The sequence below is a fragment of the Gastrolobium bilobum genome, unplaced genomic scaffold (genome assembly GCF_033153095.1).
Source record: "Gastrolobium bilobum isolate Gb01-03AN ecotype WA unplaced genomic scaffold, APGP_CSIRO_Gbil_v1 utg1051, whole genome shotgun sequence".
Taxonomy (NCBI): domain Eukaryota; kingdom Viridiplantae; phylum Streptophyta; class Magnoliopsida; order Fabales; family Fabaceae; genus Gastrolobium; species Gastrolobium bilobum.
The window spans coordinates 282,029-308,478 of record NW_026897568.1 but is presented as its reverse complement, the minus strand read 5'-3'; the positions used below and the strand labels follow the sequence as shown (position 1 = coordinate 308,478).

Below are 26,450 nucleotides of genomic sequence, written 5' to 3'. Positions count from 1 at the left end.
ATGTTGAAAAAGTGTGTAAAGGTGGTGTCTTGGTGATTTCCTTAGAGGAGAAGTCATGGAACCATGATGAACAGAAGATGGCAGCAATGAGAGATGTGTGAGGAAGGAGTCTACATAGGTGAAATAAGAAAATGAGAGTGAGAGAGTAGCTTTTGCTATTTTAGGGAGACTCACAAACTTAACTGGTACTAATTTACAAAACCTCACTCGCTTAAATCTCTAATCATTTTGGACCACCGAGTCAAATAAAATTTATGGCGCATAAATCTATAATTTATTTTCAGTTCCGGGTATTTTTCTATACCTGCATTTTCTAACGTGGTACCCGCAGTATCAGCATTTTTCACCAAAAATGACTAAATTCCAATAATTAATATTTCCTACTAATATTATCATAATTATTTTATTGTCATTAACTTCATAAAATTTATGGAATAATAATTGCTAATCATCTTTAAGTTTCAGGCAATTTTGCCTACTGCATTTTTAATGTGAAACCCTCACTATTTATCCTTTTCTCAAAAGTGCTTTAACTTAAATTAATTAACATAATTAAATCTTCCATTTAATAATTCTCATTTAATTATTACTTAATTTCTAAAATTATAATTTAACAGTGCGAGTTCTTACAACAGACACCTTGGATGGTGTGATAAAAAAATAAAATTCACATCTTAACCCAAATAAATAAAATAACAACTATGCTAAGTGATAGTATAGAAGTGTTAAAGAAAACTTGTTTTCCTTTGACCAGAGGTAAGGAGTTTTTTTCAAAAAATAAAATAAAATAATTCTATCCATTCTTTCACTAATTTTACCACATAAAAGAAGGGCGTATTAATTAATACTATAGATTTAAAAGAACATAGTGGCATGACCACTGTTGAAACGGCATTAAAATTGTCGTTGATGTGTAGAAAGGATGATCCAAATAATGCACTCTTCTTGAGTAGCAAACTTCAACGAGGTCCTTATTTGAGGTGCCTCAGGTTATTCATGAGTTTACAGGCCCTTGTAGGAGGCATCATAAGTGAACGATAATAACAAGGGAGTCAATTGATTCACCAGTAATCCCCACAAGAACAGCTTCCATTCTTAAAATGATGGAACCTACGCAAATCACGCACTATAATTTCCCTTCCTGTAACAAGTGATATGTACTTAGTGGCATCATGGCAATCACCACAAACTCTTAGATTCTTCCTCACATGTATTGTTGTACCAGGGCTTGTATTCAAAAGTCCAAATGCAATAGCAAGCCTCTCACTATGGCTACTCAGCAATTGTTCCTTCACATCTTCTTCCACATCATGAATTGAATTGGTGTCCGGTACATAACCAGCAGCTTTTATCTCATCTCCAAGAGTCTCTAGAAAAGCATAGATTCTTTTGGATTGAGGATGATTGGTACTTCCTGAATAGAATGTGTGAACTTCATTTCTCAACTCCACCAAACTGCATCCTGGTGTTTTCTGCAGCCCCTTCTTCTCCATGGCCGTCCTAACCCGCGCCACTTTGTCCCACATTGAAGCAGAAGCATACATGTTTGCAAGCAACACATGATACCCACCCTCATCTGGGTCTAACTCAAATAGTTTGTCTGCAACATTCTCGCCCAATTTTACATTTTTATGAATTCTGCAAGCACCTAGCATTGCACCTAAAACAGTAATCCCGGGTTTGATAGGCATCTTCTGGATGAAACTCCAAGCTTCATCTAGCCGGCCAGCACGACCAAGGAGATCAACCATGGCACCATAGTGATCCATTGCAGGCTCCAAGCCATAATTTTCCTTCATGCTTTCAAAGTAGTAGAGGCCCTCTTCCACAAAACCTGAGTGACTACAAGCTGAGATAACAGACAGAAATGTTATATCATTAGGCTTAACTGCTCCCTTCTGCATTTCATTGAAGAGATCCAGAGCTGCTTGTCCAAGTCCATGTGTCCCATATCCATCTATCATGGCATTCCAAGTTATTACGTGCCGCTCTTGCATCATGTCAAAAAGCTTTCTCGCGGTTCGGATGGCTCCGCATTTTGCATATGTGTCAACAAGAGCTGTAGAAACAAAGACATTCTTGTCCATAGAAGTTCTTATGGCAAGTCCATGTATCCACTTAGCCTGGCGGGTAACTGATAAATCTGCAAGAGCAGTGATTACACTCACTAATGTAAAGGAATCAGGTTTAATGTCTTGAGATTGCATCATACAGAATAGATTTAAAGCTTCATTTACGCACCCATTTTGTGCATAACCTAATATCATGGCATTCCATGTCACGTTTGTTTTCGCTTTCAAATTATGAAATACTGAGGCTGCAATATCAACTCTCTTACACTTTGAATACATGGATATTAAAGAGTTCATAACTGACACATCAAAATCAAGTTTCTTCTGCTCCAATAATTTATGAACAAATCTCCCCCGTTCAAGATCACCTAAATTAGCACAAGCATGTAATGCTCCCATCATACTAACATTTGTAGGTTCCACCCCTTCATTCAACATCTTTAAAAATGTCGCAAACGCTTCTTCAGATTCACCATTTTGTGCAAAACCATCGATCATTGTATTCCACGAAATAACATTCTTGCTACTCATCCCCTTAAAAACCAACCTTGCAGTCCTTACAGACCCACATTTGAAGTACATATCCAGAAGCGCCGTCGCAACATTAACCAGAGATTCAAATCCTGATCTGAAAGCATAGCCATGAATAGACCTTCCAATACTCAAAGCCTTGATATCCGCCACAGCCGGCAAAATACTCACCAATGTGATTGAATCAGGCTTTTGGCAAGCTTCCTGCATCTGCAAAACCAAATCCACAGCTCTCCTGGCAAAGCCATTCTGCGCATATCCTGCAACCAAAGTATTCCAAGAGACCAAATCTTTTTTTGGCATTCTCTCAAACATCTTATACGCATCATCAATCTGCCTACATTTCGCATACAAGTTCACAACAGCAGTCATGGCAAATAAATTGGACTCATACCCATTAGTTATTAGCTGCCCATGAATCTCTCGACCCCTTTTGAGGTCCAAATTCTCACCACACAATTGCAACAAGTAAGTGAAATCATACACCACTGGTCTAACCTCATCACACTTCATCCTATGGTAAAAGGACAAGGCATCACCTAAAGTTGAGTTTTTTGCATACCCTTTGAGCATAGTGTGGTAAAGCACATCAAGCTTGTGCTCAACAGGCTCAAAGACACGAAGTGCTTCACTGATGCTGCCATATTTGCAGAACAAGCTTACAAGCTTGGTCTGAAACAAGTGCTCATTGTAAAAACCGTTCTTGATGATGAGGGGCAGGATTTGGTGAAGCTCTTTCATGGAAGTGCAGAGTTCTAACAGTATAGCAGAAGGGTGCCTATAGACATGGGTAGGGATGAAGATTCTTTGATACAGAGGTGTTGTTGGCGCGGTTGTTTTGGAGTTTGAGTTGGTGTTGGTGTTTGTGTTGGGAACGGGTGCAGGGTGTAGAACTAAGAGCTGTGAGCTCATTCTTCTTCTATCTATCTCACCTTCGATTCAATGGGGAAAATTACCAAGTTCTCGAGGTTCGTAACATTATACCTGCATAAAAACGAATCTAAAATTTTCACCACCATAATAATTAAGGGATTCTATTTGGTCATCTTATATGATATAAGTCAGGTCTAGAGATAAAGTTGTTAAGATTCACTTTTTAAATAAAAAATAAAAAACAAATTAAAAAGTGGATCTATTAATTTTGTCTCTGCGACGTGACGTAACTTGTGTCGTGTAACACGATGATTATATTTTCCAATAATTAATCATAATATGTTTATGTATGAATAATTTTGACTAAATATACAATTTTGTACCTAAAATATGTTATTTGTTTTGGTTTTTAAAAGTTTTTTCTATACAAGTTAGTTTTGAAGTTATCAATTTCTTATCAAGTTTAATGTATCCAAAACTGTTAACTTGATATTGTACTTTCAGGGTCTATCCCTGGCCAGGCCAATAATTTAAACTTAAGTGATATGGTGATATAAGAGTGTAAATAGATTTGGTTACTCTTTGATTTAAATAGCTCACAACTATATGATTTTATTTTATTTTTGGAATCGGAACCTATTAGTCCTGTTGAGACTACGTTATTAACCTAGACCTATTAAACTATTTAAATATATCATGGGATAGGATATTATAATAATTAATTAGTGTTACTACCAATCAATTTTATTATTAGATCGATTATGTTGATTCAACGGTTATATTTATTTCCATCTTTGTATGGTTATCATCTCTGAAGCATGGACACGCCTTTTTTGGGAGAAAAAGCGTGTCGGACACTGACACGTTCGGACACGCTCTGACACGCGTCCGACACGCGGTCAACTTTTTGGGACACGTTGACTAAGGGGACACGCGATTTTGACCGAATCCGACACGCGGTCAACGTATCTGGACACGTTTTGGCATTTTTTGTAAAAATAAAATAAAAATAAAATTTAAAAAAAAAGTAAAAATATTTAATAAAAGTTATTGGATTAGAACCCTATGTTCTGTCTTCAAGCTGGACGGCGCTGCTACCCTTTTCTTCTTCGTCGTCTCCGTCGCCTCTCGCTCTTGCTCTCGCCTCATCTCTGCTCGTCTCCGAATCAGAAACCGTTCCTTCCTTTGATTTTGATTTCAACTGTTTAAGGTATGTAATGTTCTTATGATTCTTTTGACCACAAATTATTAGAAACCGTTCCTTCTTCGTCATCGCCTCTGGACCCGATTTTGATTTCAATTAAATGGCAGATATTCTTATGATTATTATTTATTATCCGTTCATAGCAACTATGCATACATAGAGTCGCTGTCACTCCCAAGTGAATATGGTGTAAGCATGAAAACACCACCAACAGAGACAAACCAGAAGAATTGTGGTATGTAATGTTCTCTAATTCTTTTTTTTGTAACTTGTTCATCTCTGTATTCATCTTTCAACTGTTGATGTACAATTTATTATCTTAAAAACTAGTGATTATCAGTCTTATGTCTCTTGTTGCTTGGCTGTTGGTGAAGAATTAAGATACAATATATGTTTCGGGAAATGAAAGTTACTGAACCTTGGAATTGTTTCTCTTTCAAATCCTTTGCATTGTACATTTTTTAATATATTATGGTAGAAGTTTTGGAGGAGCTGGAAAGAATTAAAGGTGGGGATGATAAGCCTAAGCATATAGAGGACGCATATGTTCAGGTGCTATGAACTCCCTGTGTAACATACATATAAATGAAGAGATTTCTTCTTTTCTTGATTGGTGCCTCGGTGTGTTTCAGTTCCTGTGCTCATCAATGCTATTACATAGCTTATCTATTTTAATTTAAGAAATACCAGAATTTCAGACATGGCTATCATTTTGATTATATATATTAAAAATATTATTTAGTATCAAAACGTGTCCAGCGTGTCCAAATTTGATATTTTTTAGAATTAACGTGTCAGCGTGTCGTGTCCTGCCGTGTCCCGTGTCAGTGTCCGTGCATCATAGGTTATGATTCCACATATTTAATCCTTTATATTTATTTTCACCTGTGTATGGTTATGATTTTCCATATTTAATGCTGGGGAATCATAACCATATAAATATGGAAATAAATATAACCGTTAGATCAATATAATCGATCTAACGGTGAAATTGATTAGTAGTAACATTTGTAGTAACACTAATTTGTTGTTAAAATATACTTCCCCATTTATCATACCTTTAAGATTATGGATATAAATGAGTTAAGTCAAGTTGGACTTTAGTCTAAATAGGTCAGTCATGTGTGAAATATTTTGAGCCAAATCTAACTTATTAGCCTAACATTTGTTAAATTATAAGTTTGACCTAAGTTTATTAGCTTATTAAACCTTCAATATCTATCAATAATTATAAAAAATAAATGTATTAATTTATTTTTTAAATAATTATTTATTTATTTTAATTAAAATAAATAATACGATATAGGTTAGCCTATAAACTTGTAAGCCAAGCCTTGTAAAACTAGGTCTATGACTTATTTCTAAATAAGTTTTGTTAAGGCAATTCCTTATTTCTATATATACTAGGCCAGACCTGGCCTGATGTAGGCCAAGTATAAGCCCTTAATAGGTCGTTTGACCTATTTATAATCCCTATCTTAGAACTATCAAGGTTTAGAAAAATAACTAAAATAATATTATTTTATTATTCAAAATTATTTATGCAATATATTTTTTATTTTATTTAAAATAAGAGTAAAGCTCATTTTGGGTCCTTAACAAAAAACACGGTCCTTACTTTAGTCTCTTACAAGAAAAAATTTAGTAGCCTGGTCCCAATGAAATTCAAAGTGGACCCATTTTAGTCTTTTTAAGGAACTAATGTGGGTCTTTTTTTGAATTTCATAGGATGGCGATTTCAACTAAATTGGTCTACTTTAAATTTCTTAGGAATCGCGGAACTAATTTTTTTTTGTAAGGGACTAAAGTGGGAATCATATTTTTTTTAGGGATCCAAAGGGGCTTTACTCTTAAAATAAATAATATGATATAAATTGACATAAAGACTTATAAGTTAGGCCTTTTCAAAGCAGACATGTTTTGTAAATAAGCTATTTTAAAGGCCGACTATTTTATTTTACTAAAAGTATTAGGTCAAACATGATCTAATGTATGCTAGGTTTTAGCCCCTAATAAGCCATCTAACATATTTATATCCCTAATGATAGTTCAATCTATATTGTGATTTTGAGATTTAGTTATACTTAGTGACTTATACTAGAATTTCTACTTCTGTATTATTGAATGTAAAAAAGTAAGGATGACAAAATAAGTCAACTAGTCAGGTTTGTGACGTGTCAAGGCTTGATCTACAGGTGAAATCGTCCAACCCAAACAAAACATGTATTCATTGACAACTCAAAAATTCAAGCTCTGACATGATGTATCACAGGTCATGAGTCATATAGGTTGACACACAAAAATTTAAAAAAAAAAATTAACAAAAATATTCAAATAGCAAGAAAACATGAATAAAATATGTGAGTTGACTCATACCCGTAGCAAGTTCTGTCAAAATCGCCAAAATTCTATCTCTTTTTTTTTTGACAAAAAAATTTACTACTTAAAACTCATGTTATCTCGTGATACTATAATAACCCTAACCTGTGAATTGGGAGTTCGTAAGTTGATTAAGAGTTTAATCATGGTTTAGATGGATTAATTAGATGAGAGGTATCGTGATACATATAATAACCCTAATATGTGAATTGGGAGTTCGTAAGTTGATTAAGAGTTTAATCATGGTTTAGATGGATTAATTAGATGAGAGGTCTAATTATATGAATTTAAATCACTTTTGAGCAAAAGTGAAAATAGTGAAAGTTTTGGGGCTAAAGTGCAAATATGCAAAAATTTCCCTCAACTTAAAAATGATGTCATAACATGATAATTCAGAAAATTTTGTGGGATCAAAATACAATTCTTAGATGTTTAATCGTTGGCCAGGATTGATTGAAATTAAGAAGGATTAGAAAAGGAAATTATGGTAATTAATTAAAAAGGTATTTGACCAAGTCAAAACTAATCGTTGGCTTCATGTTTTCACTTCTTCTCCTTCGTGTGACCAGGTCAAGGCCGAACCATTATGCTTGGAAGAGCTTGAAACTCATTTCTTGATCTAGCTATTAAAACACAAAACTTCCAACATGATAAATACTTAAAATCACTTGGGGATCAAAACCTAACCATAATTTACCTTTGGGGGGCTGTATATTGAGAGAAAAATGGAAGAGAAAGTGGCACCCTATTGTGACCATGAAGCTAGGAGAGGTGCTTGGTTCATTTTGGATGTTGGAGAATACTCCTTGGAACATTGTTAAGCCATTGGTGGTAAGAAATCTTAATTTCATTGAAAGTTTGACGATGATAAATTTGTAGGTTTTCATGGAATTTGTTGAATAAGTTGATGATGTTGGATTGTGATTTAAACATATGTTGGGAATTATGCTAGGAAGCATAAATAAATAATGAAAATGAATTGAAAACACCATTTTGACTATGTTGATGATTTTCGAAAATATAACATATAACAGTGTGGTTTACTTGTATTCCAAGTAACATATGTTGGGCTATTGATGATGGATTGTGTTCAACGGTTGTGGAGTGGAATCAAGCAATGGAGGATTCCATGGAGATTGACTAGAATTCTTGAGGATTCAAGTATCAGTTAATTGATTGTGTAGTTTGCAACCAAGTGGTGACTTGGTGGTGTGGGAAGCTTGGAACAAGTAATGAAGCTTGATGGAAAAACATGAAGGATTCAAGATTAGGTAAATCCTTAACCTAGAGACTTTGGTATGGAATTGCGTAGTTATGATGTGTGGATATAGATTTATGTTCACTTGTTTGCAATTGAATTGTATTTTGGAATTAAATTGCAAATTCACCTTGTTAGTAGGTATTGATTATAGCAAGGTTGATTGTTGGTGTTTTGGAGATAAAGCAAGCATTGTGAGATTTATTTGGTGTGAAGAAATCAATTGGTTAAGAAGCTTCAAGAGGTAAACTTTCGGACCTTGAGATTTATCCCTTTATTGTTCCACCAAGCCCTAAAAGGGTTGTGGTTTATATGGTATTTGTAAATGCAATGAATTGCAGTATAATGCATGATATATGTTTGCTTGGTTATGGACACAAGATGTAGTCTATAAGAACTCGCACTGTTAAATTAGGAACTTAAATAATTTAATTATGAATTTAAGAAAGGATTCCATAATTGACCTTGAATAAATATAGAAAGATTAGAATAATTACCGAGAAGGTCAAATAACGCTTAAATCGCTTTTTCGATGAAAAATGCAGATATTAGTTCTGCTTCACGGTATAAATGTGTACTAGAGAAGTATTCCGTAAAATTGCAATGAAAATACAAATATTCCTAGAAAAATATATAGGTCAAGGATATCAAGTTTGGAGTAAAGATAATGAGCGGTGATGTCCGAACTAATACTGGCTATGTACAAAACGCGTACCGGTAAAGTGTTTCAAAATACTATAACAAAAATATGATAATTCCTAGAAAAATGTCTAGGTTCAGAATATTAAGTTTGGTAGAAAAATGATTAGCGAAGCTATTAGAACTAATACCAACGGATTAATTACGTGCACCTATAAATGGGAATTGCACACACTCTAACAGCCCGTTGTACACCGGTGTTGTTAACATTAATTATGATATTAAACGCAGTTGCAATCACAACAATTCATTTATAAAAATGCGAATAATTTTTTTTCGATTATTACGCGAGCATTTAAAACTATAAAAAGCGTAATAATAAAAAGTTGTGACCGCAACTGAAAACTCTTGCGGAATACTTATTTAAACTATTTTTATGTCTTACTTTACTTATTATAAGTTACTAAGGGGTTCTCATAAACTCACTTAGCCAATTTCTCAACTTTACGTTTTTACCTTTATGAACATATTTCACTAATTATTTTTTTGCGAACACACCGCTTAAAACCATACTTTCCTCTCAGGTTATATTTTTTTATTACTTGATTCTTTTTCTAAAAAGCTATCACACGCTTTAATCGGAGCTCGTTTGCTCCGGTTATCGCCGTTTGAAGTTGGATAAGCAAAACAGCCAACCAACCCAACAGCTCAAAACCTCTCTCACTCCACGAATTTCTGCAGCAAATCCACTCTTCCAATTGTTCTCAAATTTGTATGCTAAAAACTAGGCACCTCAACCTTCAATTTGGTATATCATACGCTTAATTTGACTGTTAAACGAAGCGGGAATTAATTTCCCAAAAACTGCCAGAAACAGCCCCTGTATAAGGGGGTTCTGGACAGTCTGTGTTCAACGACTCCTACAGGGCTGCGTGCAACCAAGAATTTTCTCATATTTTAACACCGTGTAGGGGATATCTCAAGATTTAAAATGGAATATGGAATGTCCCTATCGGACCTCTTTGGAGGGAGATATGCTCTCGTGAAGTTCGTCTAAAATCTGCCAATTCTACCGAAAATTCGCCAGAATTTTCTTTGTTTTTCTAAAAATCCCCAAATTTGCATAAGCTCTCTAGTACCTCAATGTACCTAATAATCCAATGGGTGGCATACACAAGAACCAAAATGCCTTGGGGCACTTACTACCCAACTCAGTTTATATTTATTACACAATATAACTCACTTTATAATTCTTAACTTGTTTCAATCATCAAGTCCATTTTCATACAATTAATCATAAACCTAAAATAGGCATAAAGCCCTTCCATCATAGTATATCATGCATCTCTTGTACATTTACAAATTACAACTTACAATTTGGTATATCATACGCTTAATTTGACTGTTAAACGAAGCGGGAATTAATTTCCCAAAAACTGCCAGAAACAACCCCTGTATAAGGGGGTTCTGGACAGTCTGTGTTCAACGACTCCTACAGGGCTGCGTGCAACCAAGAATTTTCTCATATTTTAACACCGTGTAGGGGATATCTCAAGATTTAAAATGGAATATGGAACGTCCCTATCGGACCTCTTTGGAGGGAGATATGCTCTCGCGAAGTTCGTCTAAAATCTGCCAATTCTACCGAAAATTCGCCAGAATTTTCTTTGTTTTTCTAAAAATCCCCAAATTTGCATAAGCTCTCTAGTACCTCAATGTACCTAATAATCCAATGGGTGGCACACACAAGAACCAAAATGCCTTGGGGCACTTACTACCCAACTCAGTTTATATTTATTACACAATATAACTCACTTTATAATTCTTAACTTGTTTCAATCATCAAGTCCATTTTCATACAATTAATCATAAACCTAAAATAGGCGTAAAGCCCTTCCATCATAGTATATCATGCATCATAATTGTTTTACTATACTACACATATACCTGGAAATTTCACCAATATCATAAACTCATCTCAATTATATGTTTATTATTCACAGTACTACAAAGTTCGTCTATGCTAATACCGTACATATCATAAATTTATTTACAACTTTTACTTATAATACAATTTTATAAATTTCATCAAAACTCAGACAAAATACTTAAGTCTGTTTTCCTTAAGTCCTCTAATCTTCACATTTTACTCGATGTCATCTCTTGTCCATGGAGCAGTCAACACTGCAGCCACGATATCAGGCTAAGAACTTACATTCGGTGCTCCAGGGTTGCCACGCAGGCTTCTTATGATGACCACACATGCAACACAAAGGAATGGGTTGATCAGACCCACACTAAGGAATCACATATGTAATAATCGATAAAAGTCTACATACAACTATGCAGCACATGACACAGCTATACATTATCAGAGTTCACTAAAAAAAACTGCTCTGATACCATAAAATGTAACAGCCCGTTGTACACCGGTGTTGTTAACATTAATTATGATATTAAGCGCAGTTGCAGTCACAACAATTTATTTATAAAATTGCGAATAAATTTTATTCGATTATTACGCGAGCATTTAAAACTATAAAAAACGTAATAATAAAAAGGTGTGACCGCAACTGAAAACTCTTGCGGAATACTTATTTAAACTATTTTTATGTCTTACTTTACTTATTATAAGTTACTAAGGGGTTCCCATAAACTCACGTAGCCAATTTCTCAACTTTACGTTTTTACCTTTCCAAACATGGTTCACTAATTATTTTTCTGCGAACACACCGCTTAAAACCATACTTTCCTCTCAGGTTATATTTTTTTCTTACTTAATTCCCTTTCTAAAAAGCTATCACACGCTTTAATCGGAGCTCGTTTGCTCTGGTTATCGCCGTTTGAAGTTGGATAAGCAAAACAGCCAACCAACCCCAAAACAGCTCAAAACCTCTCTCACTCCACGAATTTCTGCAGCAAATCTACTCATCCAATTGTTCTCAAATATGTATGCTACAAACTAGACACCTCAACCTTCAATTTGATATATCATAAGCTTAATTTGACTGATAAACGAAGCGGGAATTAATTTTCCAAAAACTGCCAGAAACAACCCCTGTATAAGGGGGTTCTGGACAATCTGTGTTCAACGACTTCTACAGGGCTTCTTGCAACCCAGAATTTTCTCATATTTTAACACCGTGTAGGGGACATGTCAAGATTTAAAGTGGAATATGGCACGTCCCTATCGGACCTCTTTGGAGGGAGATATGCTCTCCCGAAGTTCGTCTAAAATCTGCCAATTCTACCGATCGCCAGAGTTTCCTTTATTTTCTTAAAATCCCCAAATTTGCATAAGCTCTCTAGTACCTCAATGTACCTAATAATCCAATGGGTGGCACACACAAGGACCAACAATGCCTTGGGGCACTTACAACCCAACTCAGTTTATATTTATTACACAATATAACTCACTTTGTAATTCTTAACTTGTTTCAATCATCAAGTCCATTTTCATGCAATTTCCACATACAATTAATCATAAACCTAAAATAGGCCTAAAGCCCTTCCATCATAGTATATCATGCATCTCTTGTACATTTACAAAGTACAACTTTAAACTTTAAATTACAACTTACAATTTCATGCTTTAATTTACAACTTGAAACATAAAACTCAAATGACATAAACAACTAGACTTAGGCAAAACGACATGAACAAATATGACATGAAACTCATCCTACATACATATGGGATGTTCATGCCCTAAGTCTAACCTAGGCCATTAGGCCAACAAAATGCAAAATGATAAAGATGCTCCCACTAGTCATCCTACGGGCTTTTGCCCACCGCTCCAACGCCACTGCTAGCTCCTGAAATAAATTCCCCTAGACGGGGTGAGATATACGGATATATCTCAATAACCCAGAGGCTCCGGAGAAAACTCTGTCCAATGGCTCACTTCGATGCATATAAGTAATATAAAACAACCACTTTCAAAACGGGATATAGCAAGGGATTTAGAGAAACTGGGAATATCGGGATATAAAATACGACGAAGCGGGATGGTAGCTACCAATACCACGCAACGTCCTCGGCATATATAAGCCTACGGGTACCCCTACCATCCATATACACCCGAGACATTCCTAGTGTGCTCCTACCCGGATGACACACCACGACCCTAGGTCAACTGGAACACCTTCTTGGAGACCTATCCAGTGGAAGTCCGCACTGCCCGAAGGCTACACTGTCTACTGGCCAGAGACTCGGTACATAAGTACCCTCATAAATGCTACATGCATGCTCATGTTGTTCTACACTACTCATATACACTTCCTACCATTACCCTCAACAGGTATGGTGAAACAGAAAAGGGGAACAAGCCCCAATACCAAGAGGTTACCTTAATACGTTCCTCCACTTAGCTCTATAGCAACTTATTTCCCAAACTTGTTACTCCACAGAATGCCTACAAAGAGGACATTCCCAATTACTCAAATTTCACACAACACATGCTAATTCACAATTATATATGCATTGATCCAATCACTTACCTCAATCCACTTGGTCCAGGACCAAGGGAAATCCACTGATTCACGGTTCGGGATTCAAATCATGCAACCATGTACAGCCATCAGTATATGTAAATTCTATCAAAACGCTAAAAACCACAAAATCACCTCCCCTCCTTTGGAAGGTTCGGCCAAACAAGGCCATTTTTCAAATTTATTTTTCTAAATTTTCTTTCTCATTTTATTACACATCCATAGGTTGCCAAGAGGCTAATTCAATTGTCGTTTCTCCGTTTTACGTCTTTTAAGCATCGTTTTGCTAAATAATTCCTTCTAGGTTCTTTTATGTCCATAAATATAATTTATTATTCTCCTTTGATTCCACCACTTTCCGACCACCACACAACCCATTTTAATACCATTCAACACTTGATATATCATCCAATCAACACAAACAACCTCAACTCCCTAAAGCTCTCTATATGGCCGAATTGCACACTTGGAATTTCTAAAGAATTCTCACTCAATTTTAATCATTCCACACCTCATACAACACCATTATATCAACATATAATCATCCAACAACTCACCAATAAAATCTTAACACATTTTCCAAAATCCAAGTCATGACACCTCAAAAATATCCTAAGTTAAAAATCCATATTTTTCACCTAAAAATTTCATTGCATTTATCACTAATACACATTATCTCTAACATCACACATCAACAATTCAAGGTTTAGGGTTCATAAATATAATCTACAATTAAACCATCAAAAGTGTTGAAACTTACCCACAAACAAGTCACCAAGGCTCCACCAATTAATCTCCAAAGAAAGCTTGAACAAACCACCACAAAACTCCAACTTTCTCCCAATTTTCGTGACTGTCCAGGTCAGTTTTCTCCCAAATGAGAGAGCTTCAAGACTAATGGATACCACCAATGTGTTTGGAAGGTGATTTCCAACAAATTTCAAGCCAAGAATCGATGGATTTGGTGGAGAAATGAGTGATTTATGGTGAAATGAAATTTTGGATGCAAATGGTGATGGAGGGGCTGTATGGTGCGTGAAGAAGGAGGGAAGGAGAGAGAAAACCGTGGGTTTGAGGGAAAGTGAGGTGATTTAAGTGAATTTGAGTGGGGTGGGTCCCACACGCGATTTAACTTTAATCTAATTATCAATTTCAACCACAATTTCATAACCTACGTATTTTTCTCGTTCATGTCATATTTTTGTTTCCTAAAAATACTGATAAAATTTTCACGCTCATCGGTACAATTATACCGCAGTATTTTACACCGGAAAAATCACTATTTATCAATTTTTCTCAAATTTGCCTATCCACTCGATTTTTCGTCCTGAGTTCGTTTCCGGCATTATTTTTGTCATTTGAGGTCTTCAACTCAATTTTTATCTGCCTAGGGTTGCGTGTTGGCTAATTACTGTTTTGCCCTTTCTTTGTATTTTTGGCCTAATCTTCAGGATTTTCACTAATTCTTCACTTAAATCCTCGTTTTATATTTTAATACTTAATTTAGAATTGTAAGGTGTTATACACACCCCTAGGTCAGAAATTTCAAATCCTACGTAGCTCTTGGCTACCACCTTCTACTCCATTTGAAAAACTAAGTTTTTCTTCACTTACACACCCGAGGACTTCACATTTCTTCTTGAATATCCTCTTCCATCATAGTGCATACTTGTTAGCAAATATTGGGGGAGTGGAAAGAGTGTTCTTGTGAGGTTATGGATTCTGTTTTGGGACATTAAAGGGTTGCCTTCTATTGATGTGGAAGTGGAAGCTTGTTCACCTCCATTGAAGCTTCAAGAATCAATCTTTGGGAAGAAAGAACCTACCATGGTGTGTGATTTTCGTGCACCACAAAGTCAGTGGCTTGGAGCACCTCCTAGGTCCTCAAAGTTTCTCCATTTTTTTGATTTCAAAGGTCCCTAGGTAACTACAGGTCATTTCCTTTGTAGTTGTTGCGAAATCGGCAAGTATATCGTTCGTTTCAAGTAATAAAAGTAATAAGTAAAGATCGTTCCCTCGAGGATTAATGCACCAAGTATTAATTAAACTATTCCCCTTAAGCTGGAAAAGAAAATTGGTTTGATTGTGAAAGTGATTAATTATTGTAATTTCAAAACAGAATTTTAAAAACAATAATAGTAAAACGCATGCAAGAAAAGATCAAGAACGTAACAGAAAATATGAGATTGATTGAAAGTTGTAAAAAGACTGTAGCCAGGATGCACTTCACCTCCGATCCTCCCTTATATTCCTATATTGTATTTTATAATTAACTAATTGGTTTGATCAGACAATTCATTATTTCCCTATAAATTAGTTGAACCATAATGTCTTAGTGATTTCAACCATTTAACCCAATTAGAATCCTAGTGTCCTAGTAATCCCTCTTGAACTAAGCATTAAGCAAATGAATTAAAAGTCTGCAATCTATGCAAGCCTATGTCTAGGTCATGCACAAATTGTTATTCTACCCTTGTCCAGACTAAAACACGAATATGTCTATTGTGAGTCCTAACCCTCAAAGCCCTATAATTAGAGTGGCCAATTCTAATCAGGATATGGAAAAATTAACACAGGTAGAATAAAACAAACTAACTAATTAACTTATAAAAACAATATAGAAAATATAAAGGATTCACTTCGGGTCCGTGATCCCAACTACAAAAAAAAATTACCCAGACATATTCATATCTGACTTAAACAAATTAAAAGAACAAAAAATGTGCATAAACGAAAAAGAAAAGAAGAAGAAGATAGAAGATCAATGTCTTCGGTCTTCAACTCTGGCAGAATCTTGATCTCCAACGCGAATCTCCAAGAATTCTCTCAATTCTTTGATCCTCACTACTCTCTCCAGCCAAATATGTGTGTCTTCTAGGGTCTGAGTCTCTATTTATAGAGTTTACGCCCTTGCTTAGAAATCTTGATCGAATCTTCATCATATATCTTGGTCTAATCTTTCTGATATAGTCTGAAATCAGCTTTAAGATTTTCCCGTACTTCTCGCGCTACTAGCGTGGATCCCACGCTGATAGCGTGGGAGTTTTGTTCAAGTACTGGAAGTTCACGCTACTAGCGTGGTTCCCATGCTGACAGCAAGGTTGGCAAGATTGGCTGGCGCTGCAAGCGCGAATGCCACGCTAATAGCGTGGAGTTTTTGGATGAAAATTACTTATGGAGTTGACAGCGCCACACCCACGCCAGTAGCGTGGGGCTTCAGTTTTGTGCTTCCAAATTGGGCTTCTTTCTATCCTGTTTTCCTACAAAATCAAAAGGAAATGAGTTACAAGATCTCTTATTGAGATTTATCCATTTAATAGCAACTACAACCCTTTTTTATCCAAGATTGATCAAGATTCTTTTTCTTTTTGGCTTAAATTCGTATATATGCTGGAGACATATCAAACAATTGCCAGATTTGAAGTTGATGTCCTCAGCAATGTACTAGATCAAAAATAGAAGCAAGGATTAATTCTGTGGAGAAAAACATGGAACACAATTATCTTAAGAGATCAGAATGCTATGCATGTATAACTTCCTTGTTAAAGACTTCAGACAATGCTTTTCAGTTTAATCAAGAAATTCAGATCATAACTTAAATGTTCTTCACTAGATAATTATACAACTCTCATCGCTCTAGTTCTGACAATGCTTCCTTCTCAATCTTTATTTTTGCCACTTTTCGTCATTTCAGGATTCTTATTCCCTTTTTCACTACCTTTTTCTTTTCTTTCTTTGTTTGCAGATGTTTTCTTTCTTTTCTCTTTTTAAGCTGCATTTTCGAAGACCATTTTTCTCCTTCCTTTTTCAACTTACTTAACTTTTTCTTTTTGAGAAGTACCTTGACTTTTTTCTTTGATCAGCATTTCAATCTCTTTCAAGGTGTGTCAATAGAGAAAGGGTTAAGTAATTTTTATCAGGTTTTGGAATAAAATGGTCTAAGGCTCAAAAAGGGCTTAACAATGGAAATTCTTTTTAGGTAGATTGTTTGGCTCTAAGTTAACAAGAATAAACATGCCTTTATCATGTCAGCAATGAATGCAAGCCAGAGAAACAGTTCAAGTTCTAGAAAACTACTACAGTGAGGCCTCTCTGAAAAAAATATTTCTGTTTAGGCTCAATCCTGACAGTTAGAATCAAGCTAGAATCTAATTTCAAAATTTCACATCAAGCATTATCTAAGAATTTTCATCAAAATAGTTATACAAACGAGCAATCATCATTCTCAGATTATAAAAATAATTTAATGCTCCACAGATATCATGCTTCTTATAATTCAATCTATTTAATCATTGAGTAAGCTTTGTAAAATCTTAGGAACGTTTGTTCAGGAATTCACTATTTTTGGGTTTTTTTAATTTTTCTAAAAAAACAAAAAATTGAATTAAAAATTAATTGAATTAAAACAGCAAAAATTAAATAAAAAATTAAAGGTTGAAATATCTCCCTTTTTTAATAGAAAGAAATTATGTTTGATGTCTCTGTTGTGTAATTCCACAGTTAGCAGGTATTGCATACGGTATGCGCCCAATTTCCAGATTTAGAAAGTTGATGTCCTCAGCGATAGACTAAACTAGTCGAGTGAAGCTAATTCTGCGTAGGTGGAACACACACACACACACACTTGTTAATCAGTCAAACAAAATAATCATAACTTAGCATGTAAAAAAGGAAAATAATCCAACCATAATATCCAAAGAAAATAATCAAAACAGCAAAATAAAATGCTAAAGTGAAATAAATGGTGAAGTGTGTGTGACATGTCATGCAAAATAATCATGAGTCCTCCATGGTGTCATCTGCATCAACTGTTGCGGCGGCTGGAGGATCATCCTGCTGAGGAGGTGAAAACTGAGGTCGGTAGCTGGTGGTGTCAATCCCACGGGCTAAGCATATCTGCTCCATCATCCTCATAATATAATCATTATGGACCATTATCTGCTGTGTCTGACGATCAAGAGTCTGGAGGAGAAGAGAATCCGCATAGGGGGCTACAACTGCTGCCGGTGCTAGCTCATCCTCTGGCTCTGGCTCTGGAGATGTTGGAGGTGGTGGAGGTGGGGCTTCATCTGGTCCTTGAGAAGCTCTCCACAGTGCATGTCTGATGGACTCATTCCGCATGGCAGTAAAATGTTGCTGGCTCATGGCCCGCAAAATCTTTACATCTAGGGGTTCCTCATCGGGTATCTCCACTCCAGCCTGCAAACATAGTTGTGTAATCAATGAACTATGTGCTAGGTGAGCATCAGGCTTCCCATTAGTGATGACGTATACTATCCTATCTGACAGGATAGCTCCAATGTTGAGATTCTCCTCCCCCATGAGGGTATATAGCAATACCGCTCTCTCCCCATTAAGATTCAGCCTGTCAATCTTTTCTGGCACCTCCGATTGCCCACTCTTTTTCTTCCATGCAGAATGTGGATGAGTGATGGAAATCCGGACACTCTCATGAATATCTAGCATGTCGTCCCTGTCAACATTGGCACAAAACTCCTTCAAAATTATGTTGGAGCTGGGCTCAGGGAAACCTACCAATGTGTTCCATTTTCTTCTCATAATTGTTTGCCACACTGGACAATCCTTATCTAGGAAATAGCTTATTGGCCTCTCTGATATTATTTTCTTGGGTAGGAACCACTTGATGTACCGGTCCTGGTAGTCAGGTGTCAGGAACTGGTACTGTCAAATTCAGAAGAAGAAGAGGCTCTGGGCCTCTTAGTGCCAGATGTACTGCCTCCTTTCTTGCCACACGGGCTAGTTCCTTTTGTGGTCTTTTTCGCCTGCTTTCCCTGCACATAGAAAAGTGCCAACCTTAGAATGCAATTCAGTTAAGAAAATTTAATGTGAAGAGTTTAGACCAGCTATAATAAAATTCCCATATTGAACTTAACACTAATTCAAAACATGCAGCATATAGGAGTTTGGCTGTCTACATGTGCTTACAATCATTGTCATTCAGAATTAATCAAGGTTATAAAATTAAGAACCCATGAAAATTAGAGCATAGAATCAGTCTATTCCAAGTTTCCTAAGTTTTTACTTAGTACATAATGACTCATGAATATTAACTCGAGTAACAATGCAATATCAGAATTCCATATGTGCATGTAATTCTTGAGTGTGTAAGGTAAGACCATTAACACAATGTGATGTAATGTACTAGTTTAGCATGTAGTTTCCAGTCAGGTGCTCACATATTCATGAAGATTGGTTTTGCCAATTGTCATGTGACTTCAGAAATGTAATCACTTAAAAAAATTGGATCTATTAAAGTGGGATTCTCAACTATATTTGCCTTCCGGAATATGTAAGTCATCACATTTTCATTCTATAACTTTTTAACCATGGCATGAAATGATCATTTACGCAGTTAAGATCATGAATTAATCAGGCATATTTTTATCACTTTTTAGTCACTAAGTGCATGAGGAACACACCCTATATCTATTGAACTATATCTTATGACTTGATGCATATTATCTGTTAGGTAATTCTAGATCATGAGTAACAAGTGGTCACAATAGATTATTGTATCATATGCTTTAAATTATCATCAATAATGCATCACCATTAACATGTATGCATGCTTCCCCATTCTGCAACAATACCTCATACCAAATCACCAGATACAACAGCCACTGATTCAAATCAAAACATTCAATATGCTATATAGGATTTCAATCAAATATTTCACAGTGACATGTACAATTTCTGGATTTAATTTCAAGATAATGGATAGAGGACTCACCTTATCGCCTGCCATGTTATTAATGGAATATTTGAAAAATTGAAAACCCTAGCTCAATACTGTCCCACACTCAGATTCATAGTGATTCCTAATGGTGGGGTGGTGGCCTGGTATGGTCACCGGTGAAGAAGTTGAAGAGAAGAGGAAGGAGGTGGTGGTTGTGCCGCTGTTGGCTTGGTGGAAGAAAGAGGCTGAGAAAAAGGGTGAGGGATGAAGTTTTGTTGGTGGTGTGAGGGTGGTGGTTTAGGGTTTTTCAGGCGGTGGCTTAGGTGAGTGTATTAGGTGGTAAATGGTGGTAACCGAAGGTTGGGGAGAGAGAATGAAGATTAAGAGGGGCTTTTGGTTGGTGGTGGCTAAGGGTATGGTTCGTTGGAGAGAGAGATATGGAGAGGGATGAAGAGAGAGAAGGGTGATCGACGGTGGTGACTGGTTGTTGGAAAGGTGGGGGCTGAGGAGAATTAGAGAGGAAGAGAGAGGAAGAGAGGAGTGGGGAACGCGAGAGAGAGAGAAGGAAGAAAACAAGGGAGGGAAATTAGGGTTTCCGTTTCAATTCTGATTTTTAAATCTGGCGCTGACAGCGTGGAGTTCACGCTATTGGCGTGGATCTCACTGTAACTTTTGGACCCAGTGGCGCTATCAGCGTGAATCTCAGGCTGTTGGCATGGTTCTTTCGTGGATTTCTGGCGCTGATAGCGCCACCATGGCGCTGTCAGCGCGGATCTCACTGTATCTTTTGGACCTAGTGGCGCTAAGAGCGCGATCCCCACGCTTCTGGCATGGATATTCTTGTGGACTTCTCACGCTTACAACGCCATCATGGCGTTGAAAGTGTGAACTTACTGTGAAATTTTGTTTTCTGGCGCTACTAGCGCCAGTTCCCAGATTCATCTTTTTCCTTTTGTCACCAATTTTTCACCATTTAATTAATTGAACTTTAAAACTAAAAGAAAACATATAAAATAAAGAACATTAAACTTTACTACTGGGTTGCCTCCCAAAGAGCGTTTGTTTAACGTCACGAAACAGTCTAAGACTCAGGTGAAGTCAAAGGGACAGAAACCTTGTCCTAATTACCTGTCCTCCATAGTATAAATTCAGCCTACAACCATTAACTTTGAAAGGATTATCAGTGTCTATAGAAGAAATTTCTACTGTACCATAAGGATATACCTTTCTCACTACAAAGGGACCTGACCAGCGGGATTTGAGTTTACTTAGAAATAATCTCAGTCGAGAATTGTTCAATAATACCTGTTGTCCCGGCTCAAATTCCTTCGGAGCTATCTTCTTGTCATGCCACCTCTTTGTCTTCTCCATGTAGATCCTGGCATTCTCATAAGCAGCTAACCTGAACTCTTCCAACTCATGTAATGGCAGTAATCGTTTGTCATTAGCTTTAGTTGGTTCAAAGTTCAGAAATTTAGTTGCCCAGATAGTTTTATGCTCTAGTTCAACAGGGAGATGACAGGACTTACCGTACACCAGTTGGAATGGTGACATACCTATGGGAGTTTTGAAGGCTGTTATGTATGCCCAGAGTGCTTCATCAAGCTTTCTTGCCCAGTCTTTTCTAGTGTTGCTCACGGTCTTCTCTAGGATCCGCTCCAGTTCTCTGTTGGAAATCTCCACTTGCCCGCTTGTTTGAGGATGATATGGTGTAGCCACTTTATGCGTGACTCCACACTTTGTGATAAGACTCTCAAATTGCTTGTTGCAGAAGTGGGTTCCTCCATCACTGATGATGGCTCTTGGAACTCCGAATCGGGTGAAGATGTTCTTCCTTAGAAAGGCCACGACTACCTTAGCATCATTTGTCGGTAAGGCCACTACTTCCACCCACTTGGACACGTAGTCCACAGCTACCAAGATGTATTGGTTGGAATATGACATAGGGAAGGGTCCCATGAAGTCAATTCCCCATACATCGAAGACTTCCACTTCCAGTATGCAATTAAGCGGCATCTCGTCCTTTCGGGAAATGTTTCCTGTCCTCTGGCATCTGTCGCACTTCTTTACGTACTCCTTGGAGTCTTTGAATATCTTGGGCCAATAGAACCCACTTTGCAAGACCTTCTGTGCAATTATATTTCCACCAAAGTGTCCTCCATAGTCTGACGCATGGCAATGCCAAAGAATCTTTGGAATCTCCATCTCGGCTACACATCTGCGAATAATCCCATCAGTATATTGAAAATATATGAAAGGGTTATCCCAGTAGTACCGCTTTGCGTCATGCATGAACTTCTTTTTATGTTGTCATGTGAGTTCTTCGAGAATTGATCCTACAGCTTTGTAATTTGTGAATTCTACGAACCATGGTCCGAATCGAACTTCCATCACTTGTTCATCAGGGAAGGATTCTTTTATCTCAATCTCAGGTCCATCTTGCAATTCTTTGTCTTGAATCCTTAACAAGTGATCAGCTACTTTGTTTTCAACTCCCTTCTTATCTCGAATCTCCAGATCAAATTCCTGGAAGAGAAGCATCCAACGCAGCAGCCGTGGCTTTGCATCATGTTTACTCATGAGATACTTCAATGCAGAATGGCCAGTAAAAACAATAACTTTAGATCCTATCAAGTAAGGTTTAAATTTATCTAATGCATATACTACAACTAGCATTTCTTTTTCAATTGTGGCATAATTTACTTGTGCCTCATTTAAAACCTTGCTAGCATAGTAAATCACATGTAATAGATTATCCTTACGCTGACCGAGTACTGCTCCAATTGCGTATGCACTTGCATCACACATGAGCTCAAAAGAAAGGTTCCAATCAGGCGTCACCAGGATAGGCGCGGTTGTCAGCTTTTCCTTCAACAGATTAAAGGACTTCAGACACTGATCATCAAATTTAAAATCATTGTCCTTCACCAAGAGTTAACTCAAGGGCTTTGCAATTTTGGAGAAGTCCTTGATAAATCTTCTGTAAAAAACCTGCATGGCCTAAGAAGCTTCGAACACCATTCACATTAGCAAGAGGGAAGAGTTTTTCAATTAATAATAGTTTAGCTTTGTCAACTTCTATCCCTTTTTTAGAGATTTTATGGCCTAATACTATTCCATCTTTTACCATAAAATGACACTTCTCCCAGTTTAAAACCAAGTTTGTTTCTTGACAACGCTTCAATAATTTAGATAAATTAACTAAACATGAATCAAAACAAGAACCAAAGATAGAGAAGTCGTCCATAAATACCTCCAATGATTTTTCAATCATATCAGAAAAGATGGAAAGCATGCACCTTTGAAAAGTAGCAAGTGCATTGCAGAGGCCAAACGACATTGTTCTGTAGGCGAACACTCCAAAGGGGAAAGTGAAAGTTGTCTTCTCTTGATGCTCTGGTGGAACAAGTATCTGGTTGTAGCTGGAGTAACCGTCTAAGAAACAGTAGTATGAATGTCCGGACAACCTTTCCAGCATCTGATCAATGAAAGGGAGAGGAAAGAGATCCTTCCATGTGGCAGCATTTAATCTTTTATAATCCACACACATCCTCCATCCAGTTATGGTTCGGGTGGGAATCAATTCATTATTCTCGTTCTTGAACACTGTAACTCCACCCTTCTTTGGCACTGTTTGGGCAGGACTTACCCATGCAGTGTCTGAGATTGGGTAGATCATGCCGGCATCAAGGAGTTTCACTACTTCCTTCCGAACTACCTATTTCATGGTAGGATTTAGTCGTCTTTGAGGTTGTCTCACAGGTTTGATGATATCTTCCATCAGTATTTTATAAGTGAAAAAGGAAGGATTGATTCCTTTGAGATCGGAGATGGACCATCATATGGTTGTTTGGTGGTCTTTGAGCACTTTCATCAACTTGGTTTCTTCAGTCTCAGATAACTCATTGTTGATGATGACATGATACGTCTCTTCATCTCCTAAGAAGACATACTTTAGATTAGGTGAAAGCTCTTTTAATTCCACCTTTGGTGCTTCAGCAGTGATGTCTGACTCTTTCTTTTACAACTCTTCCGTTGGAATTTTAGCATCTTCCTTCGGAGGGTTTTCATCAAAGAATTCTTTCTCTTCTTCAAGAGTCTGATCTTCTTTCTTTTCTTGAAACAATTCTTCAAGAATGTCCACCCGGAAGCAGTCGCTATTATCTTCAGCGTGCTTCATTGCATCGAACACATTGATGGTGACCTTTTCGTCATCCATTCTCAGCTCCAGCTTTCCTTTCTCCACGTCAATCATGGCTTTGGCTGTTGCAAGGAACAGCCTACCCAACAGAAGAGGCATGTTTCCTTCTTCTTCCATGTCGAGTACTACGAAGTCAGCAGGGAAGATGATCCACCTTGACCAATACATCTTCAATTACTTCGTTTGGTCTTCTCAACGTTCTGTCAGCAAGTTGGAGCGATACCATTGTCGGCTTCAACTTGGAAATTTTGTGAGACTTCATCACGGACAGCGGCATGAGGTTGATGCTTGCTCCAAGATCGCACAATGCCCGGCCAACATTAATGTTGCCTATCGTAATCAGGATGTTGAAACTCCCTGGATCTCGAAGCTTCGGTGGAAACTTTTTCTGAATTATGGCACTGAATTCCTCTGTGAGAGCCACTGTTTCAAATTCCTGCAACTTATGCTTTCTAGACAAGAGTTCTTTCATAAACTTAGCATAGCTAGGCATGTTAGCTAAAGCTTCAGCAAATGGAATATTAATTTGTAATTTTTTAAATATTTCTAAAAACCTAGCGTGTTGTTGCTTCTGTGCTTGCCTTGACTTTATGGGATAAGGTAGTTTCTCAAAGCGAGAGAAATCTCATTGCTTCTTTGGAGTCTCTGAAGCTTTCTCTTTTGCAGGTGTTTCTTTTGCAGGTGTTTCCTCCTCTTTTTCTTGCTCTGGTTCAATAACTGATTCGTCGACCTTCTTTTTCTGAACCACTTTTGGTTTTTCTTGAGGAGTAATCACAATTCCATTTCTTGTAACAATTAACTTGCATTCTTCTCGCGGATTGACTATTGTGTTACTTGGAAACGGACCTTTAGTTCTTTCTTCTAGTTGTCTTGCCAGTTGGCCAATATGATTTTCCAAGTTTCTGAGAGATGCATCCTGATTTTTGTGATGAGTCCTTGTCTCATTCATAAATGTGTCAGTTGTCTTCATCAACTGTATCAGCGCTCCCTCTAGCTCAGATGGTTGAGTTTGTGGAATTTGAAGAGGTTGTAAATAATTGTTGGATTTGTAATCCAAACCTGTCCTTTGAACTCTCATTTGGAAGTTGTTCCCTGGAGCATTGTTCTGGTTTCTCTGGAAGTTCTGCTGTGGTTTTGGTTCATACTAGACTTCATTAACTTGTAAAGCCTCTAATCCCACCAGTGTTGGGCATTTGTTGGTCTCGTGCTCTCCTTTGCAATACTCACAGTTAACCGGGTTAACTTGAGCTGTAGAAAGTTGTATCTTGTCCAACTTAGCATTCAAACTGGCGATCTGTTGATAAAGGGTCTTTTGTTCTGCTAGCGATGCATCGTTGTTTCCCAATTGCACAATTCCCTTTCTTGGTTGAACTGGTGAACTGCCATTGATGCATTCTCAGTTCATGATATGTAGTCGATCAGCTCTAAAGTTTGAGTTGTTTTCTTCTTTCTTATGGTTCCACCAGCTGCACCATTGACAACCATTCTGCAATCTAGTGTCATTCCATTGAAGAATACTCTAACTTTCTTTCTGTCTAGCAAGTCGTACTGGGGGCACTTTCTGATCAATTCTTGGAATCTGGTCCAAGCTGCGCACAGAGTCCCCCTTGTTGTTGAGTGAAGTTGGTGATCTCATTCACCGACTTACTGTATTTCTCCATGGAAAAGTGCTCCGTGAAGAACTTGGCCGCCAGTTCATCCCATGTTTTGATACTGTTGGGGGCTTGTCTATCCAACCATCTGAGAGTTTTCCCTGTTACAGTAAAAGGGAACAGTCAGAGTCTAATTGCAGCATCTGACACCCCGTTATGCTTGGTAGTATCACAGATTCTCATAAATCTGTCCATGAAATCATGGGGTCTTCATAATCTTCCCCACCAAATGGATTTTTCTGAACCAAGGATATCAGTAATGGTTGGATATCAAAATTGTTAGCGTTGATTGGTGGTCTGACGATGCTAGAATTTGGCCTTGTAAACAGTGGAGCCAGGATTGACTCTATCAATTCTTCTCCCGGTGGTGGATTAGGTGCTGCCATCTCGGGTTCCACTTTTGGCTCTGAACTCGAGGATTCCTCTTACTTCCTTAGTTTGGTTAGCTTCTGGT

General features: G+C 37.2%; 2 protein-coding genes across 2 annotated transcripts in view; one reads left to right on the top strand and one right to left on the bottom strand.

The window, feature by feature from the left end:
* Positions 1-926: 926 nt before the first annotated feature.
* LOC133308191 (pentatricopeptide repeat-containing protein At1g11290, chloroplastic-like) lies at positions 927-3,565 on the bottom strand. The gene has a single exon (XM_061508794.1). The coding sequence runs from the start codon at positions 3,513-3,515 to the stop codon at positions 1,062-1,064; it is 2,454 nt and encodes an 817-aa protein (XP_061364778.1). The 5' UTR covers positions 3,516-3,565; the 3' UTR covers positions 927-1,061.
* LOC133308184 (uncharacterized) overlaps positions 3,546-26,450 on the top strand; it is a 42,353-nt gene continuing 19,448 nt past the window's right edge. Inside the window, exons 1-3 of the mRNA XM_061508787.1 lie at positions 3,546-3,571; positions 4,558-4,686; positions 4,824-4,915. Of these exons, the coding sequence (XP_061364771.1) occupies positions 3,546-3,571; positions 4,558-4,686; positions 4,824-4,915 (247 nt within the window). The remainder of the gene's footprint in view (positions 3,572-4,557; positions 4,687-4,823; positions 4,916-26,450) is intronic.